The sequence below is a fragment of the Nicotiana tabacum genome, chromosome 21, assembly GCF_000715075.1.
Source record: "Nicotiana tabacum cultivar K326 chromosome 21, ASM71507v2, whole genome shotgun sequence".
Taxonomy (NCBI): domain Eukaryota; kingdom Viridiplantae; phylum Streptophyta; class Magnoliopsida; order Solanales; family Solanaceae; genus Nicotiana; species Nicotiana tabacum.
In genome coordinates, this window is record NC_134100.1 from 45,149,134 (window position 1) to 45,170,838 (window position 21,705).

The 21,705-nt window shown below is 38.1% G+C and overlaps 1 protein-coding gene across 1 annotated transcript in view; it reads right to left on the reverse strand.

Annotated features, from left to right (window-relative positions):
* Nucleotides 1–2,967: 2,967 nt before the first annotated feature.
* LOC107781563 ((+)-neomenthol dehydrogenase-like) overlaps nucleotides 2,968–21,705 on the reverse strand; it is a 47,573-nt gene continuing 28,835 nt past the window's right edge. The window contains exon 4 of the mRNA XM_075242194.1: nucleotides 2,968–3,549. Coding sequence (XP_075098295.1) covers nucleotides 3,151–3,549 — 399 coding nt within the window. The 3' untranslated portion in view covers nucleotides 2,968–3,150. The remainder of the gene's footprint in view (nucleotides 3,550–21,705) is intronic.

The window sequence follows — 21,705 nt, forward strand, 5'->3', positions numbered from 1 at the left end:
ACTCAAAGACATAGCATTTTAATACACATATCATTCTTGAACACATTCCCAAAATTTAACATAATGTGATGGGAACATTCGCAAACACGTTTTGAATACATAATTCTCGACACTTTGCTTATTCGGGACATTCGAATTTATTGGGAACAACCCGGAACATAGAATAAGGAACTTGATACATCCATACTTGAAACTTACGGGACCGTCATTGAATTCAATTCTAAGAAGGAAGTTTAGCCAACATACCTCACTTTGAGCTTTTCTTAAATTACTACAATGTTCCGAAAATTCTACCAATCTCAATCTATTTTGAGACATAATAAAATTGAACCATAATTAGGAAGATATTCATGGTCTCAGCTCATTTGAACATTTTATCAAACACTATGTGTGCAAATTTAACTACAAGGTTCTTCTACAAGATTTTCTTCACTCCACAACCCAATATTTACTTATTTGAGCTCAACAATCTTTCCACAAACCTTATTGGCAAATACATGTATAAATAATACTCTCATACCCAAGAATCATACTCCTAATCAACCATCTTCTACCCAAATTCGAAATTAAAAACTAGGGTATGGAACCTTACCTCTTAGATGAAGAACTTCTGAGATTTCCTTATTGGATTTCAAAGCTTGGACAAGATCTTGATGAATAAACACTTCATCTACTTTCTCTCTCTAGAACACTCTCACTTCTCTCTAAATAAAAAACCTCAGATAATTGCCCCAAAATAAGCCCCAAAGCCTATTTATCAAAATGGGGTCGGGTTATGAAAATAAAAAAATTAACCCTCCGAAATCAGGTCTGCGGTCGCATAATGGACCGCAGAATGGCTATGCGAGTTGCAAAATGCACTGCAAAATTGGTGCCAAAACCTGGGCTGTACTGGTCCATTTTACGACCAGTTTTGCGGCCGCAGAAGCACTTTCGCGATCACATAATTATTCTGCGATCGCAAAATTGGTCGCAGCGCATTTTTCCGGCCTTTGGTAATATGGTCATAACTTCTTGTAGGAGTGTTCAAATGATGAACGGTTTAAAGCGTTGGAAACTAGACTCAAAGGTCTTTAATTTGATAAGTAAATCATCTCCTAAGTAATTATATTATGGTAGAAGCATGCATTTGAAGTAGGATCTTGTGCGAACTCACTAGAAACATTATCCCATCATAAAATTTTTAACTTGATTTAGCCTTGGGGCTCTTCTTAGACCATAAACCATTCTTAATGCACATCATACATATATTATAATGATCGATTGATATCATTCATATAATAGTCCTTGTCTACACATAAAATAATATAATTAGCGCACATCAACTTTCTTAATAGCGTTTAAGTACTTCGAAATTTTCCGGGGTATTACACCATAAACCTTTCGTAATGCATCTCATACATATATTATCATAATCAATTGATATAATTCATATAATAGTCCTTGTCTACACACAAAATAATACAATTATCGCACATCAACTTTCTTAATAGCGCTTAATTACTTCGAAATATTTCGGGGTGTTACAGGTAGTATTGTGAACGGTGGCATATTGGTACTAAAAATCTCTAAACTTAAGATATGGAAATTTATTTGAACACTGTCTTGGTCCTAACTTGAGGTTTGATGTTTTTTGAGGCTTCTACTGATATTATGTTTGTTCTTGCTTCTATTATTATTCATTCTATTAAGATGGTGTTTTGTCATTCATACTAGTACTATTTCATATGTACTAACGTCCCTTTTTGCGGGGGCGCTGCATCTTCAATGGATGCAGGTGGTTCCACAGCAGGAGACATTGATCAGTGATAGCAGTACACCCTCTTCCCAGCTGACTTGGTGAGCCCCACTTCATTGCAGGGTCATGTATCTTTTGTTCCTTGTGTATTGTGTTTGAGGTATAGTCGGGGCCTTGTTGCCGGCACTATCATAGTACTCTTTTGTATCTATTAGAGGCTCTGTAGACATAGTGTGGGTTGTATATTAGTGTTGGGAAAATCAAACAGGTTATGCTGTGTTTGAATTACTTGTTCCACTTCAGACCATGAAAATATGTGTAATTTGAGACTTTAAAATAAAATAACTAATGGTAATGAATTTGTATTGTATACATGATCTCCTTATTGTCTAATTAACGAAAATATGTATTCTCTTTATTCATAAGTGAGTTTGGGTAGAAAGTATCTAACAAGCTTGCTTGACCAAGTACACTCGGTTGAGCGCCGGTCGTGCTCCCCAAGTTCGGGGCGTGACATATTCCAAGCCTCGAAACAATAATTCGAACCCGATAGCCACAGAGTCAACCCATGGTCAAACTTATGAAAATTTTAAACTTTCAAATTGCCAACTTTCGGATAAAAGAGTCAAATAATCCTAAAAACCTCTGAATCCAAACCTGGGCATACACCTAAGTTCAAAATTGCTATACAAACATATTGGAACCATCAAAATATGAATCCGGTGTCGTTAACATAAAAGTCAAACATTGGTCAACTCTTATAACTTAAGCGTCCAACAATGGAACTAAGTATTCCAACTAACTCCAAAACCTTCCCGGAATCAAACTAAATATCCCCGCAAGTCACAAAATAATAACTAAGCACATAGAAGAATTAAATGGGAAAACAAGGTTCAAATACATAAAACGACCTGCCAAGTCGTTACAGTATAATAATGAAAGAGATATATGTAAAGAGGCCATGAGTGCCATAAATTGAATACAGATACTAAGACCATGAATGACGTGATATGATTACAATGGTTGAGGATTAAGGAGGAAATTTTGTAACCAAAATTATTCTGGGAATTATCAATAGATGACTGAAAGAGTATTAAGATGTACGAGTTTGATGCCTAGAAACTAGGCGTGGCGATGTGGACATAGCATGCCCATTTGATAGGGGTTACGGCAGATCACAAGAGTGGTAAGATATTAGTTCAAATTAGCTAAACTAAAAGAAATCAAGATGATAAAAAAGGTGACCTTAATCATGTAAACCATTCAACAATACGCCAACTCAACCATATAAATATCTTGGCCCAATTTGTCCAACTCTTCAAGACACTAAACTTTAAAAAAATTCATAATAACATATCATAAAACTTCACCCAAGGAGTCTTGGATTGTTATTAGTAAACTAGATAATACTCTTAAATCTTGGAATAAAGGTTTGGGGGATTAGCCCCTAAATAAAACTTCCCTGTTGGAAGCTCTTCTGGTGGTAACAAAACCAGCCTTACTCCGATCTCGGCAGCGCATTCTGCCGTGTACTTGCCCTTGCCACCAGTCATAGCAGTCTGTGTAAATCCAGGGCAATAACAATTCACACTTATTCCCTTTCCTGTATAATCCCTGGCCAAGACCTTAGAGTATGCATTCAATGCAAGCTTTGACACGGCATAGTCTGTCCATAACTCTGGCCAACCTTTGGTTTCCCATGTCCCATTTTTCACATCTTCTAGAAATAAATTCACCATTTCTTCGATCTGTGTCTCTGATAGGCTTTTCTCGGCCAATAAAATCATTCTTAGTTTGTCATTTCTGAGCTTCTGCAATATGAAAGAAATAATGACGTGAACATTAATCATAACCTATTTATTTTATTTAATATTTACATGCAACCAGAAAGAAAATGTTAGAATAAAAAAATAAAAAGCACTCGTCAAACTCTTTTACTTGTTAATAGTAATGTGATAAAGATTCATCAAAACCGTTATGTTCCCTTGATACTCCTAAACTTAGCAAAAGTTAGATTAAGTATCACTTCATAATATAGTTGAATATATCGTCAAAGCAAAAATCGGACAGTTCAAGTAGGAAAGAAACATTATATATATATATATATATATATATATATATATATATATATATATATATAAAATTTTCTATTATAAAGAAGAGCCAAAGTTGGTCGATCAAGGGTAAAAATATAATTAAACCTGCATTTTAAACTGCCACATTTCCCATCTTTTCTACCTTCTCAATCTCCTCAATCTCCCTCTTTTGTTTCCTTTGTGTTAAGTTATTATCCTTTCTCTGTATCATCTGGACTAAAAGAGAATCTAGTACAGGGCTTGGCAATACCTAAGAGGAATAGTCAAAGTTATTTTATCATCTCATTATTACTGATTTTCCTGGTAAATGGAATGTATTGACAATTGATGATGGGGACCATGGCTCTTTGGTTGCTTCTGGAGAGTTCAATCTGCTTTTTCTATTTTTTTATTCTTGATTTTGGGTTTTCTGTAATCATTTCTGGTGGATTTTACAAGTTTACATTATATACCATGTTTTCTTAAAACCACGCCTATGTCGATTCTCGTTGTTCCTTACCTGGAAATTCTTTTTTATTTTTATATATTTTGGAAATATTTTAGCATGCAGCTATTTTTCGAAGGAAATTATCGTCTTTGTATAACGACTCGACCGGTCATTTTAAGTATTTGCATATAGTTCGGTAGTTTAAGGTTATGAGAAGCTTCATATGGTATATTATGACTTGTGTGTATCGTCGGTTTTGATTTTTGAGTGGTTCGGAATTTATTTGGAAGAATGATTCTCATTTTAGAAGTTTTAAGGTGGAAGCGTTGACCAAGTTTGACTTTTGTGAATTTAATCTCGAATTAGAGTTTTTATGGTTCTTTTAGGTCAAGATAGTGATTTTGGACTTGGGCGTATGTCCGGGTTTGCATTTGGATATTTTCTAAAAAGTTTTGGCACCATTTGACGAGAGTTGCCAATTTGAAGATTTGGAAAGTTCATGAGTTTGACCGGGAATTGACTTCGATGTTATCAGACTCGGATTGTTGTTCCATAAGTTGGAATATATTCGTTGTGTTATTTGGAACTTTTTTACAAAATTTGAGGTGATTCCTAGTTGTTTAGATGTGTTCGACATAAGTTTGGAATTTGGAAATTTGAAATACCTTATTAAGCTTGATTTGAAGCTTGATTCGTGGTTTTGAAGTTGTTATGTGTGATTTGAGGTTTTGAAAAGTCCGTATTATATTTTGGGACTTATTGGCATGTTCGGACGGGGTCCCGAGAGGCTTGGGTGTGTTCAGATTAATTTTGGAACATTTCGGAGTTTGCATGAGATGTTGGTTTTTTCTGATGCTAGGGGTGTTGATCGCGATCGTGAGAAGAGGACTGTGATCTCGTAGTGTTCTGGGAGATGCTGATGTTTTATTCAATGCATTCATGTAGGGCATACCATGTTAGTGGAAGTTTGAGATGTTTGACCATAGCATTTGCAGAAGTAAGTACGTTATCGCGTTTTAGCATGGGAGCTGGGGATGTCTGCCATCACGTTCACATGGGAATTGACGCGTTCGTGTGGGAATTGGCGTGTTCGCGGAGTTCTGGTGCTTGTGGTCATCGCATTCACGATGTCAGTGACGTGAACGCGAACTGCATTCTGGCAGTGTTCATCTTTGTTCTTCGCGATCGCAAAGTGGGTTCCGCGGTCGCGAACGGATTACCTGGGCAATGCATATAAGTACTCTATTTCGGACTTTGATTTATTTCATCATATTTTGAGTTTGGGAGCTCGTATTTAGGCGATTTAGGAGGGGATTTTTACCATTTTGTATTTGGGTAAATATTTTTGACTCGAATTTGATTATTTTACATGATTCGACCTTTTATTTTGGCATTTTATTGATGAATCTAAAAGAGAAATTGGGAGCTTTTGTTAATACTTTTCTAAAGTGAATATTTGAGATTTAAACATTGATTCGGAATCGGATTTAAGTAAAACTAGTATGGTTGGACTTGTATTCTAATAGGTTATCAGAATTTGTTTGTTTTTATCGGTTTTTGGGGTGCGGGCCCGGATTGACCTTTTAGTTGACTTTGAGTATTTGATTAAAGATTCGACCTTTATCGTTTGTGTTTGATTCCTATAGCATTATTTGATATTTTTGAGTTACTTTTGGCTAGTTTCGAGCCATTTGAAGGTCGATTCAGGCGGGATGGCGCTTCTAGAGTATTGATTTGGCATGCTTGAGGTAAGTATCTTACCTAAGCTTGGTTAAGGCTCTAGTTTCCTGAGCTATTTGTGATAACTACGTGCTATGGGTGGCGCATATGTGTGGGGTTGATCCCATGTGCGTGTATTGGGGTATTTTCCATGCTCGGGGTAGTATTTAGGCTACGATACGCCTTGGATTGATTGCTAAGCTTCATGCTCTAATGGCTCTTAAATTTGTATCCTTGTTGTGAGCTATTTGAGCCATGTTTGAGGTTACATAGAGGTTGATATGCTGATTGAACCTGATAATTGCTACTTTTGTGATGTATTTACCTTATTTGAGCTATGATAGCACACTTTGCACATGCATATACTTTAGCATGTCACTTATACCAGTCCAGGAATATGAAATTTGATGCTATTTGATCAAGTACATATATTCTTGTATATCTGCTTTTGTATGATGTGAATTAGACTGGTATCCTGTGACCATGCCGGTGGATTGTGATAGCACACGAGTTGTCCGTGCTGCGTGTGATATGGATCCACCCTTCTAGGGTTAACCTCTCATGTATCTTCTTGATAGTGTACACGTAGATTGTAAGAAACCAACGGTTTCTGGTTGATGTGGGCTTTGGGAGAGCTGATCATTGGTTTGGTTCGGTTAATGAGATTATGATGTGGCCTTAGAGCTGTGATGTGATTTCTATTTGGGATCGGGTTGCGCGCCGCAACGGATTGATATTTAGTTATTGCATTTCATCTTTATTTGCAATTTCCTATGACTGTTGCCTATGTAATTGCATATCTTTCTTATATGTTGGACTGTCGACTGAGCGAAATACATTAAGAAAATTGTGAGCATCAAGGTGATTTTATTTGTGATTTCATGATTTGATCATATTTTTGCTCTATACTTGTTGGAATTTATGAGCATGTATATGTGATTTGCGAGTATCATTTACAATTCTTGCTTCTATAACCTCGCTGAGGTTAGTTACGATACTTGCTGAGTACATGAGTCAGTTGTACTCATAATACACTTTTGCACCTTGCTTGCAGATCTTGGAGCTGAGATGATGTGGATGACAGCAGCTGGCACTTAAGATGTACCTCCTTTCTGGATATAGATACCATTTGTCTTTGGTAGTTTTAGAATTGAATTTTGTTTATGTACATTCCAAACAGATGTTGTATTTATTCTTATACCAACTTTGTAAATCTAAATCTTAATGGCTCATGACTTGTACTACCAATTCTTGGGTTATTGTAAAAGAATTCAGTTATTTCACTTATTAATTTCTTATTATTTTCATTTGAGTTGTGTTGACTGTTAATTGGCTTACCTAGCAGGTTGGGTTAGGTGCCATCACAACTAGGTGGATTTTGGGTCGTGACACATTAGTATCAGAGCTCTAGGTTCATAGGTTTTATAAGTCATTAGCAAGTGTCTAGTAGAGTCTTGTGGATCGGTATGATAACGTCCATACTTATCTTCGAGAGGCTACAGGGCATGTAGGAAAATTTCCCATCGCTTTCCTTATCGGGTGGCACTGATTCAGCTTGAAGTGAATATCTTTGATTTCTTTCTATCCACTCATATGTTATGTGAGCACTCGGTATCAGTTGTGCGTTGATGTCTTGTAATATCATGGATAAGGTGCGAGATGTGTTCCCCGTGTTATGGAGATAGGCCAATCCGTAAGACTTAAGGTCAGGTTTAAACCATATCGTGGGCTCGGTGCTTTCAGTTATGTGAGTATGTGCTTTTGGACTTGTGTGTCTGATAGTGCCCTAGGAGTGAGATTGATGGCTCAGTGAGTGGTTGGATAGCTATATGATGAGTGTTATGTGACGACAAAATATGCTTAGATGGTTTGGATGTGACCAAAAGATCTTGCTCGGGATGTGAAGGACTATGGACACTTGATTTCTGCCTTGATGTGTTGTACAGTCTTTGAGTTATGAGTATGTTAGGGATCTTTCAGTTTTTACTTGTGGAATGAAGTAGATTCTTATGCCTTGTTGATGAGTTCACACTCGAGGGGATTTAGCGAGTGCATAGTGGTTGTGACCATGTTAGGGCGTAGAGAGATGTCAGTTTGTGGCTAAGCATGAGGGTTATCTCCTGTGGGATGTTTTGAGGTTGTATGATCCTTATGATGTTTATGTGGAAAGTTTTCATTCTATCAGTGGATTATATGTGTTGCAATTTGAGTTTGGATAGCTCGAAGGAGTTCGTATGACGATGTTACACCCCATATTTTCGTACGTGGAAGTACGCCATAAGTAAATTAATGTAAGCTCGAAAGTTAGATGTTACATTTTGCATTTTCGTACGTTAAAGTTTCGTCGTAAGTTAATCGACGTAAGTTCAGGAATGAGATTATTTTGGGATTATAAGGATTATGCTATTTCAAACAAGTGATAAGTAAATTCGCGAAGGTGAGAGGGTAAGTGAATCGAAGAAAATGAGTTTCGTCGAAATTTGACAATTTGGGATAAAATACGATCTGAACTATAATACCCGGTATTTATGGACTAGTACCATACAATGTACCACATGACCATGATAGTAAGGTGTACAAACTGTGTTAAAAGTGAGTAGTATTTTAAGTAATTTGAGATAATTCCTAATTAAGTGGATAACTATTGGGTGGGAAATTTCCCCAACGTGGCAGCCACATACATAAGCCATAAATGACTCTTAATAACTTTGCAAGGTGGCAATCTTTAAAGGAGTGATTGAAGAATAACTTCTCAAATTCAAGATTTGGATTATTCACAAAGATATGGAATTCACAAAAAGCCATAAAGACTTTCAACGTGATTGCTTCAGTAAGTATCTTACAAGGTTGTGATCAAATTCACAAAGTGATCATACGGAATTGCTACAAAAATACATACGAGATTTCATAGGATAATAGCAAAGGGATTTTGCGATTCTAAGGAGAATATCATATGAATTTTCTCTTACTTCGATATGCCGTTACACGTTGTCGCAATTGACGTGTGTTGGAAGGATTGTCAAGAGAATCAGCTTAGGTATGTTAAGGCTATCCCTTCTTTCTTTTGGCATGATCCATACGATACAAACGAAATGAGTAAATGCACAATTTTCATAAATGACTCTATTCATAGAAGTACTAGGGGTGTCTATATTCTTGATTCTCCATGTGAATTATTATTATATCTTTTGTTCATGGGTCTCAGGAAAATACGTATTTGATAAAGTTTATCCAAAAGGAATATTGATTTTATGATATTCTGAGAAATCATATTAACGTATTTCTTATGCATTTCATGCATTTATACATGTACATTGACCCATAACCAGATGGCGTTATATACGCTGGGAAAAGGTTATGGCGTTATATACGCACCACCACCTGATCAACTGGTATACGTTGATGATTCGCCCACAGTGGCCAAGATGATATGATGGGATGCCCTCAGAGGCTTGATGATGTTGTGAACGCATATACCTAAGCATGGTATGACATTATATGCATATGCATGACATTGTAAATATTAATGATTCACAGAGCTATTCAAATTTACATGTCGAGTCTTTTACTCTATGTTTCTCTCATGTCTATTATTTATTGATTTTCATTCCTTACATACTCGGTACATTATTTGTACTGACGTCCCTTTTGCCTGGGGACGCTGCGTTTCATGCCCGCAGGTCCCGATAGACAAGTCGAGAGTCCTCCAAGTAGGCTATCAACTCAGCAGAAGATGTTGGTACGCTCCATTTGCTCCGGAGTTGCTTGTTTGGTCAGTATGATTTAGACGTGTATTGTTTGGTATGGCGCGGCCCTATCCCGACCTTTATGATAAGTATGTATTCTTAGAGGCTTGTAGATAGATGTCATGTGTACGGATACTTGTATGGCCTTGTCGGCCTATGTTTTGAGTTTATAAATGATCGTGTTGGCCTTATAGTCCCGTATGTCACGTGTATAAGTCTTTATATCATGTTGGGTTGTTCTATGTCGGGTAATTCCCTCATGTTTACTTTATTTATCTCATGATTCCCCTTCTGGCCCACTTACCTATGATGATGTAATAAGAAAGATACATTATGTTGGTACTCGGTTGAGTAAAGTACCGGGTGCCCATCGCGGTCCATCGGTTTGGGTCGTGACAAAAGTGGTATCAGAGTAGTTCTGTCCTAGGGAGTCTACAAGTCGTGTCTAGTAGAGTCTTGTTTATGGGTGTGTTGTGCACCACACTTATAAGCAGGAGGCTACAGGGCATTTAGGACTGTCACTCTTTCTTCTTACTCTAGATCGTGTGGTAGAGCTCAGTTGTAAGAACTCAATTTCCTAAACTCTATCTTATTCGTAATACAACGATACCTGCATCCAGAAAGACGGTTGGTAAGAGATATAGCTGTGGAAGAGATGAGTCAGAGGAACTCGATTTTGCACCATGCTTATGATGAGTAAATGTGATGTTTTCAGAAGAACATGTGTGTAAGCTTCTTGATAAGGAGCCTTAAGGTAAGAATATCTACCTATATGGTGAAAAGCAATGAAAGATTCAGGAGGTAGATATAAGTTTCAACAAGTAAAAGAATCAAGGTGAAAAAGGGTACGAGGTACCCAACTAATGAAGATTATCAGTATTTACAATTCAGGCTGAGGAATATAAGCCTTTTGAGTTACCTTCAACAATAACAGAGGTATGTACAATTGGCCACACCGATCTCAATTATGCCCTATGGGAGCTAACAGAAGTAGAATAGGAGAAGGCAGGATATCAGGATCTAGATAGGGTTAGGGTAACCCAAAATGGTGGATGGATTGTTAGGGGTAGCTGACATTTCCGAAGGATATTGCAAATGTACTAATAGATCTCCTCGTGAGACACCTAGATGGTGCACTCTAAAATAGTACAGAGATATGAGTACTACAGAGATAGGCACTGGAAGCCTTTAAGGGATAAATATTACCTTAGTATGGCTCCCGTCCCTAGTAGGGAAAGAATGTTAGGCAACCGATGGGCCGGTAGGTGCAGCAAGGGGAGCTAAAAGCAAAAGAATGTATTGTTCGAGTTTTCAGAATAAAGTGATAGACATAAATGTTAGCGGAAAATAAGAAGAGAGTTAATGAAGCATTATGAGTAAGATGTGATACATGGATCACAACGGTAGATCAAAAAGATGATAGTATTACAGAGTTTATAATAAGGTGAAGGAAAAGACGAGAGGTAACAGGCCCTGAGACAACAAAAGAGTATAGGCCATAAAGTCATATCTTCATTTCGAGAAATAAGTTCGTGACTCTAACGTGATTACCAGAAGGAAAAGTTAGACCCCAGAGTAATGAAAGTCAGTATGGGCTAGTGAACAAGATAAAATAAACATGAATTAGGGACTGAGTGATTTGATAATAGTTGGCATCATGAGAATTTCAGAGATTGAATTCCAGCGATAATAGAATGGACGACAGAAGAATAACTTTTGAAGGTCATTCAGGAAGACGCTTTCCTAAAGCAAGCAATGTGAGCAGAGTTAAGCTTAAGGTGTTGTATGTGCCAGTTATACTAAGTGTCACCCTTGCGAGTAAGGAAATTTGTTATCCTTAGTACAGAAGGATTACCGCAAGGCGAGTAAAGATCATCGATAATGTGAAAAGATGCCTAAGAGGAAGAGGTAAAATGTCTATAGGTAGCTCGTCGTAACACTAAATCTTAGTATTACCCTAAAGGGGGGAATATGGAGTGATGTGGCATTAAGTCATAATTAAGTGGTTCTAGTAACTATGAAATGGTAAAGGAAGAATGCGATAAAAATGAGAAAAGGGATGAGATTGCACTTACTCAAATCCTACTGATATTCTACGATTCCAGAACATTATGCAAAAACGATGTCAAGGAGAGGAAGTAAGGGTTCGTGCCAGAGATATTATTGATAGATAAGGAGCCTGTGTGGGATGTAAGTTAAGACAAAGGAAATGACCCAAGAAAGATTACGTGGAATATTGATATGAGAATGGGCCAACAAGTAGTTGGTAGTTGATTCAGGAAGAGCCTAGTTATGGCTAGATAGGAGGTTCAGACAAATCAGTAGATGATGCAAGATAGGAGTTAGGGAAGTTAAAGGTACCGTATGAGCGTTATGGAAATAAAAGAAAGCCCCACGGGGAAGACAGTCAAAACTTTAGTTCAGAAGCAACCGTAAAAGCTCATGAGTGTGGAGGTAAGTAACTAAGGATAATTATAGGTGAGTACGAACATCAAAAATTCTATCGGGAATGCGATGTAATAAGCTCGCAGCTTTACAAGAGTCAGAGGGTCTTCCCTAAGTACTACAATGAAAGACTAGCTGAGGAAATAAGGAAGAAGGCTTCAACCTAAGCATAGTAACTTGAAGAAGAAATGGCCTTGTAACAATAGTCACACTACAATATTGTATGCACTCCAAAAGAAAGTGACACCTACCATGGGTAATGAATGGGGAGTAAAATCAAAAGTAATATTCGAGACCATATGAGTTGCATAAAAATTCCGGCATGCGTGGGAACTCAGATAAGTTAAGTATGCACGCAACAAGAGGGCAGAAAGACCAGGAAAAGTAATAACTTGTGTTTAAAGAAAGCTGAGAAGGAACGAAAGGAATTATTCCATCAATGATCTAGAGTTAGTTATACTATAACGCACTCAAGATTTTAGAGTATTATCCATGCAGCATATATGTTAACAATCATACAACCGTAAAAGACTCCGGTATAAGTTAAAAGAAAGAATTGAGCCCGGGTCATGGACAAATGATTGAATTGTTAGAAGATTGTGTCATGGATATTCCATAGCATCCATGAAAGGCTAAGTAATAACAAATACCATGAGCCATAGATCGAAAGATAGCTTAAGCTTACATAAAGGCTGATCAGAAGGAGGAGGGAACTAAAGAGTTACATCAACGAAGTAAATCAAGAATCTGATTATTGGACCTAGAAAATGATAGACCTCGTAATTGAGAACATTGCAGGATTACTCTTAGATATCAGAGGAATAAGAGAGATAGTACAGTAGCCATATTCTATAGTGGCTCTACGATAAAGCCAGTTAGAAAAGTACCAGCTTCATAAGAAGTCAGTATGAAGCTCCCACCAGATTGTGTATGCACCAGAGGTGCAAGTATTATAAGAGAGCTTCAAGTTGTGGATTTGAATTATACCTATGTGGAAGGAGGGTTATGAAAGAGATAGAAGATATGATGTGAGACTTTAAGATAAGTAAGGTAAAGGTGGACAACGTACGATATACTCAAATGCAGAAGGTTGTGAATAGTCCTTACTTCGAATAGAAGGCTAGAAGTGCGGGGATTCAATACCCAGGAATAATAGCGGCGTCGTCAGTAGCATGTCTTCTAGCCTATGGTTTCTAGGTATCGAGAGGCTTGATTAAGAGAGTAAAGTAAAGAAGAGTTATCGACGATGTGATGTCTTGCTTGATGTTCCAGAATGACATAAGGAAATCTATGATACAAGCAAATTTAAAGGTTGCGAGTAATATAAATAGATAGGTGTAGGTCGCAAGCTATTGTAAGCTAAAGCGACAATGTTCTAGAAGACAGGAGTAAGGATAAGAAAGGGCGAGTGAGAAGGTGACGAGAATGGATAAGTCCTCAGGATTAAAATACCCACGTAATGTGAATCACATTGGGATGCTATGAAAGCATGGTATCGCCCCCAGGTGGATTAGTCTAATCATTTCAGATGTTCCCCGAAGAGACGTGAGCCCTAGCAGCAGTGTTACATAAGAGGTCAAGCTATCGGTATTAAGGTGAATCAACAATGGATGCATAAAAGTTACAAAGTATGAGATGAGTTTAGACCATCATTCTTAAGATGAACAGTAATGAAGAAGCATTAAAGGACTTAGATTTATGCATATAGGATAAGCAACGAGAGTAACCTGGAGTTTGGTAACAGACCTCAGTAACGATAAATCAAAGTAAGAGTTATGGCAATAAAGTTGTACGGATGGATAAACGGATCTATGAAATAAGGTATAACAATATTCGTGAGTTCATCAAAGTACCGAGCGAAGAATGATGACCCATGACCAGATGGTGTTATATACATGTATATTATATGTATATGGGATATGGGAAAAGGTTATGGCGTTATATACGCACCACCACCTGATCAGCTGGTATACATTGATGATTTGCCTACAGTGGCCGAGATGATATGATGGGATACCCTCAGAGGCTTGATGATGTTACGAACGCATATACCTAAGCATGGTATGACATTATACGCATATGCATGACATTGTAAATATTAATGATTCACAGAGCTATTCAGATTTACATGTTGAGTCTTTTACTCCATGTTTCTCTCATGTCTATTATTTACTGATTTTCATTCCTTACATACTCGGTACATTATTTGTACTGATGTCCCTTTTGCCTGGGGATGCTATGTTTCATGCCCGCAGGTCCTGATAGACAGGTCGAGAGTCCTCCAAGTAGGCTATCAGCTCAGCGGAAGATGTTGGTGCGCTCCATTTGCTCCGGAGTTGCTTGTTTGGTCGGTATGATTTAGACGTATATTGTTTGGTATGGTGGGGCCCTGTCCCGACCTTTATGATAAGTATGTACTCTTAGAGGCTTGTAGACATATGTCATGTGTACGGATACTTGTATGGCCTTGTCGGCCTATGTTTTGAGTTTATAAATGATCGTATTGGCCTTATAGGCCCGTATGTCACGTGTATAAGGTTTTATATCAGGTTGGGTCATTCTATGTCCGGAAATTCCATCATGTTTACTTTGTTTATCTCATGAGGCCCCTTCTGGCCCACTTACCTATGATGATGTAATAAGAAAGATACGTTATGTTGGTACTCGGTTGAGTAAAGTATCGGGTGCCTATCGCAGCCCATCGGTTTGGGTCGTGACAGACTATCACGAGGATGAATATGCACGTAGTAGATGATTTGAGATATTTTCTGATTAGTGCTACCTACGTTTATGAAGGATCGAGTTGAACTATAGTGTGGGAACATGGCAGTTATGGAGCAAGGGTATTATGGGTTATCGAATGTGGCGTTCTATGTCTTCGAGCCAAGTAGGGGAGTCTGCTATTGATGATTATATTACATGGTCATGTGTTATATTAGTTTTTGTCTAAGGCATACGTGTGCATCAGTTATGACTTCAAGAGGTTGATTTCAAGGATGACTCTAGTAAGGAAATTTCGGTGCATGATATATTATGATTTATGGATATATGGGAATCTTGGACTAATTCGGGTTTGTTATTTGTGGTAGACGTAGTGGACAAGGAGAAGGGATTTTCTCGGTTGCATAAAAGATGGGGGTTACGTCTCTAGGTATTTTTGTATAATGGGGTACAAGTCTTTCAGCTCGTATAGGTGGTATATTGGAGATTGGAGCAGGGTGGATGACTCTCGAGGAGGTTCTAATGAGTTCAAGATTCGGATGCGGTATTTGAGGACTACCTGAATTTGTATATGGATAAGATATGAGATTTATAGTGGGTGGTGTCGAGACTTGCGGTATGTCTGTAACATTAGGGGTTCCACATTTCAGTATCAGAAAGGTTAAAGGAACAACTTCAAATTCACATAAGGTCTCTTCAGAGTGGGTATCTCGATTGCGGTATTCTGGGTGTTTAAGAAGGAATACAGTGGCTTATGGGCTTTAGGACGATGTGGTATCATGCTAGGATCTCTTGTGATGAGCTTTGGTTAAGGATCGTAGTATATTGGCAAATAGAAGTGTTAACTTGAAGGGAAGTCGATGGGGACTCGAAGAAATAGGTCGGCTTGTTAGTGGTTTGGATCAGCATAGTAATAGAAGTGATCGGTTCCTTTGGTGGTGAGACTCTACATGTGTTTTGTAGCAACATTCTTGGTCTTGGCGATCTGCATGACTTGGTTAACTTAGAGGGATTCAGTTCTGATATCCTGGTTTATACTAATGTGTTTCGAAGAGTTCTCGATGGTTTCAACTATGGCATGGGGCGGATGTCTTTTAGCGGCATAAGGATTATGTTGCATGTTGTGGTTTTCTATTGAATGGAGGTCTAGTGGAAGGTTTCTAGCTGATGGAATGTGTATCCCATTTGTGATTCAGGGTTAATAATGGGGCTCTCGTATTTTCATATGATGGCATAATAGATGCGGTGTGATGTATCGGATTGAGATTTGCATGTACGAGTTTGCGGTTCAGATTTGAAGGAAATGTCATGGGTTCTAAACAACATGGACGGTTTTGGATGTTTAGAAGAATGCCGGTACTATCTGTTATCACCTAAGAAGGGTGCGCCTTTCAGAAGGCACAGTGTGTTTTGACCTGTGAATGCTTGACTGGTATTATAATAATCGCTAGGTTGATCGACTATTGATGTTTAGATTTTTCTCTGTGGCACAAAATAATTGTGGAAGTATTTCTCGTGAGATGATTGTGTATGAGGGATGTGTTAGTCATTTGAGTGGTGGAGTTAGGATCAGACATGGAGATTCTTGAATTCTAGGAGGGTTCTCACAGGCAGATTATTCCTTGGGTGCGGACGGTGAAGGTATGTTAAGAGGTTGACGACTGATTGTATGTGTTATGGATAGGTTATTATGGATATTTTGGATATTATCTACCTATTTTGGGAGACTAGAATTGATTTTGAGACCACCAGTTGTAGGCCTAATGAGGATGCGTATCCTACACCAGGTCGGATTTGTTTACTCGACACAGATATTGTTGAAGGGTGTGTCATTCTATTAGAGTTGATCTTATTCGTATTTGATATGTTCCATGTGTTACTCTCTTGAGCTACAATGGGTTGTGAGACTATTGGCTATTTACATACTTGATGCGGTTCTATTTAAGCCTTGTGGTGACATTCGAGTGAGATGGTTCTTGAGGTGTTGAATGATGGATTGCACCTTGGTTATGGCTTTCCTTTCTGTGGTATATTTTTCTATTGGTTTCTCCATGGTTATGGTCATTTACTTCACGTGTTTGTTGTCGATATGCATATGGTAATTGATTTTGATCATCACGGCTCGAGGTATTCCATGTAGGTCAGTGTTCAGATTGGGTCACGCATTGCAGCGGAGTTGTGTTGGAACATGATCCTTGTGTTTATTTTATGTGTTTGCTTCTTCTCGGTCAGATGGGTTCATAGCATTGTGCTTTGTGGTGATATCTATCAAGCTTGTAGGATGGTTCTCTCATTTGGTTCTTCTTCCATCTTTGGTTACATTCGAGTTGTGTTTGTTTGATGCACGGGTTGTACGGTATGTGGCTCGAGGTATTGTTGGTGTGACATGTCGGTCGTGTAGCTTGTACTGGATGAGATGAGGTTATTGGACCTGGAATGAGCTCTATCGAATTTGATTAAGGTATCTTTAAAAGAGTAACGTCATTAGTCAGCTCAAAATTTGGCTATGGTTCTTGGCGGGCGAGAGAGCTCCACGCCTTGTTGATTTGATGGATGGTTATTAGTTTTTGCGTGTTTCTTTCATTATCGGCAGTGTACTGAGGTTTAGAACAAGGTTTTATTTGATATGAGGTTTGTTACCGTTACCGGGTTTGTTATTAGGCGGCTATTGTGATCGGAAGTTATTTCTACGAGTGTTTGAGTTATGTGGTATATCATGTGATTATATTCTAGAATATGGTTATGGCTTGATACAATTTGTTTAGATTATATGCAGTGTATCGATGCGAGAATCAGGTCTTATAATGAGTTTCAGATGTTGGAAATTGAATTCTAAGGTTTATGGACTAAGGTTGAAGTAATGATCTTCAGTTAGGTTATGTTTTTAGGCTTATATGGATTGGGGTGACGTGGTATCACCCATGGGTATGTGTACGGGGAGTGAAGTCAGTGATTTGATGGCTTTGGAACGATTCTTTACACGTTCGAGGATGAACATATGTTTAAGTGGGGGAGAGTGTAACGACCCGACCGTTCATTTTGAGAATTTGCATTCAGTTCGGTAGTTTGAGGTCATGAGCAGCTTGATATGATGTAATTCATTTTAACACCATTAATTACTTAGTTTATATTAAAATAAATATTTATTAATTAGAAAATATTTTCAATATACTAATTGAAAATCATTAAGTGCAAGTAAATTAATTATAAAAGAGAGGGTCAAAATTGGTCGTCAACAGCTACCCCTCTTTGATCGGAGACGATGAAAGAGTTTTCGGGCAAAATAATTAGCCAATTTTGTCCTGACTTTAGGCACACATTGGAAAAATGGCATATGGTTTTAAGGAAGATTATGGATTATAGAATTAGAGAAGGATTTATGGAAAATTATGGATGTTTTTAAGGGAATTTTAGGAAATTGGGCCCGAATTCTGGCTTTTGTGTGTATTGTCAGTTTTGGTTTTCGAGTGGTTCGAGATTTATTTGGAAGAATGATTCTCATTTTAGAAGATTTAAGTGTGAAGAATTAACCAAGTTTGACTTTTATAAATTTGACCTCGGATCAGATTTTTTATGGTTTCGTTGGGTCCGAATGATAATTTTGGACTTGGACGTATGCTCGGATTTGCATTTGAATGTTTCTAGAAGGTTTTGGCACCATTTGGCGAAAGTTGGCAATTTGAAGGTTTGGTGTGACGATCCAACCAGTCGTTTTGAGCATTTGTATTCCATTCAGCTGTTTGAAGTCTTGAGTAACTTCATATGATATATTATGACTTGTGTGAATCGTCGGTTTTGGTTTTCAGGTGATTCGAGATTGATTTGGAATGATGATTCTCAACCAATAAGCTTTAAGTTGGAAGAGTTGACCAAGTTTGACTTTTTTGTATTTGACCCCGGATCGGAGTTTTGATGATTCCGTTACGTCCGAATGGTGATTTTAGATTTGGGCGTATGCCCAGATTTGCATTTGGATGTTTCTTGAAGGTTTTGGCGTTAATTGGCGAAAGTTGGCAATATGAAGGTTTGGAATATTCATAGGTTTGACTGAGAATTGACTTTCATGATATCGGGTTTGGAGTGTGGTTCCGGGAATTGGAATAGCTTTGTTATGTCATTTGGGCCTTGTGTGCAAAATTGAGGTCATTCTGAGTTGATTTTATATGATTCAACACAAGTTTTGGAAGTTGAAAGTTCAAAAGTTCATAAGGTTTGATTTGAGGTGCGATTCGTGGTTTTGATGTTGTTATGTCAGTTTTGAGGCCTCGAGTAGGTCTATGTTATATTTTGGGACTTGTTGGCATGTTCGTACGGGGTCCCGGGGGATCGGGTGAGTTTCGGATCATCTTGGATGGATTTTGTATTGCTTATTGCTGGTGTCTCTGCAGAGCATCGAGATCGCAGAGCTAGGCTCGCGATCGTGTAAAGGAAATTTGGATTGGGCTGTTTTATCACTTCGTGTTTGCGAGTATTAAATGCATTCGTTGAGGCTGTGGAACTTGAGCTTCGCGTTTGCATTGGCGAGGTCGCGTTCGCGCTGGTAAGTTGGGAGATGGTGAATCCTTCTTTGCGTTCACATGGGAATTGTCGCGAACACGTAAGGCATATTTTGGAAGTGCATTTTTTTGTTCATCGCGAACGCGATGGTTCTTCCGCGTTCGCGTAGAGTATACCTGGAGCAGTGTATAAAGTATTCAATTTCGAAGGCTATGCTCATTTTATCACATTTTGAGTTGGGGAGCTCGAATTTGGGCGATTTTGGATTCGATTTTCTCCACATGGATTGAGGTAAGTGTTTTCTACTCGGTTTTGACTATATTTCATAAATCTATCTTCCATTTTGACATTTGGATTATGAATTTTAAAGAGAAATTGGGGGGTTTTGTCTAAACTTTCCTAAAGTGAATTGTTGAGTTTTGAACGTCGATTCGGAGTCGGATTTGAGTGAAATTAGTATGGTTGGACTCGTAATTGCATGGGTTCTCGGATCTTGTGAGTTTTGTCGGGTTTCGAGGTGCGAGCCCGAGTTTGACTTTTTGGTTGTCTTTGAGTAAATGAGTAAAGATTCGACCTTTATCATTTGGGATTGTTTCTGTATGTATTATTTGATGTCTTTGAGTTACTTTTGGATAGTTTCGAGCCCTTCGGAGGTTGATTCGTGCAGGATGGCATTTCTAGAGTGTCATTTGGCTTGCTCGGTATTGGATTTGGCTTGTTCAAGGTAAGTAGTATTTCTAAACTTAGAATTGAGTGTAATTATCCCGGGGAACCATGTTATTTGTGATGTGTTGAGGTGACGCACATGTTAGGTGACGGGCGTGCACCGGGGTAATCATGATTCGTGTTGACCTTTTGACTAGTATGAGATTTGTCTGCTATCATATCTTGTTATATCCGTGTTTTCCCCTACTTGTTGATTACATGAGCTGTGATTCATATTAAAAATCATGTTTAGGCTATGTGCTTATTCGGTTGAGACCTAATGAGGCTATTCTTGTTGTTTTGAATTATCCAATTTAACTGTAATTTTACACTCAGTCATGGTTCTTTTTTTACATATCATATTTTAGTCTATGTTCATCATTCATTGTTACATCGCATGATATCATTGTGTTTCCATATGTGGAGTTATTGGGCTAAGTGATATGAGATTGTGAGCCCTTGAGACTTGAGAGGTTGATGGCTGAGGTGGGCATTAGAGCCATGTTGAGAGTGTGTTTGTGGATCGGGTTGCACGCCACAACAGGCCTTATTGGCTTTATTATTATTATGGATTGGGTTACACGCCACAGTAGGCCTTATTGGCTTGGATTAGCGCTTGGGCAGGATCCGCCCCTCCGAAGTCTGACATACTAGCAGCGAGCGCAGGCACAGTGATATAGATACATGTGCTTTGGTGAGGAACTTATGAGCCAGGCACCCGTACATTGCTGAGTGATTTTGTGTGTGTGTGTGATAAAGTGAGCATTTGAGTCAGATAGCTTGAGTATGTTGAGGATGAGAATACTTGGGAATATCACCGTGAAAACATTTGTTTGACATGCATACTTGGCATGTATAGAGATGCATTTTCCTCATGTTAGACGGTAATGTGACATTTATGATTTAACATGTATATTTGACATGTAGGCATATAGATGTATATTCCTCATGCTAGGTTGTATATGATAATTGATGACTTGACATGTATATTGACATGTAGGTATAGAGATGTACTTTTCTCATGCTAATTGGTAAATGAAAATTTTTATCTGGTGCTGTGAATTAGGAATACAATTCTTTTGATAAACTCATGTATAGACCTTTCAGTGGAGAGATTTGGGATTTATTGTTCTACTTGAAAAGCATGCCTACTTTTCTGTAACTGTGAACAAGCTGAGCATATATCTCTTGAGTTATTTACCTTTATTGTTCTCATTATATTATTATGAGTTATTATTGGATATTGGTGTTGGACACTAACCTTCTTCCAAGCTCTTCACTACTTTCAACCTGAGGTTAGGTTTGTTAATTATTGAGTACATAGGATCGGTTGTACTCATACTATACTTTTGTAGGTTGCGTGCAGATCATGGAGCTGATGTTGTTGTGTATGGCGGGAGCTGGCATTTCGTACCAGCTTTGTAAATTCTAAGTATTAGAATCTCATGACTTATATTGTCAATCCTTGGGAGATTATATAGAAATTCAGTTATTTTACTCATTTATTCTTATTATTCTCATTTGGGTTGTGTTGACTGTTATTTGGCTTACCTAGCGGGTTGGGTTAGGTGTCATCACGACTAGATAGATTTTAGGTCATGACATTTGGAA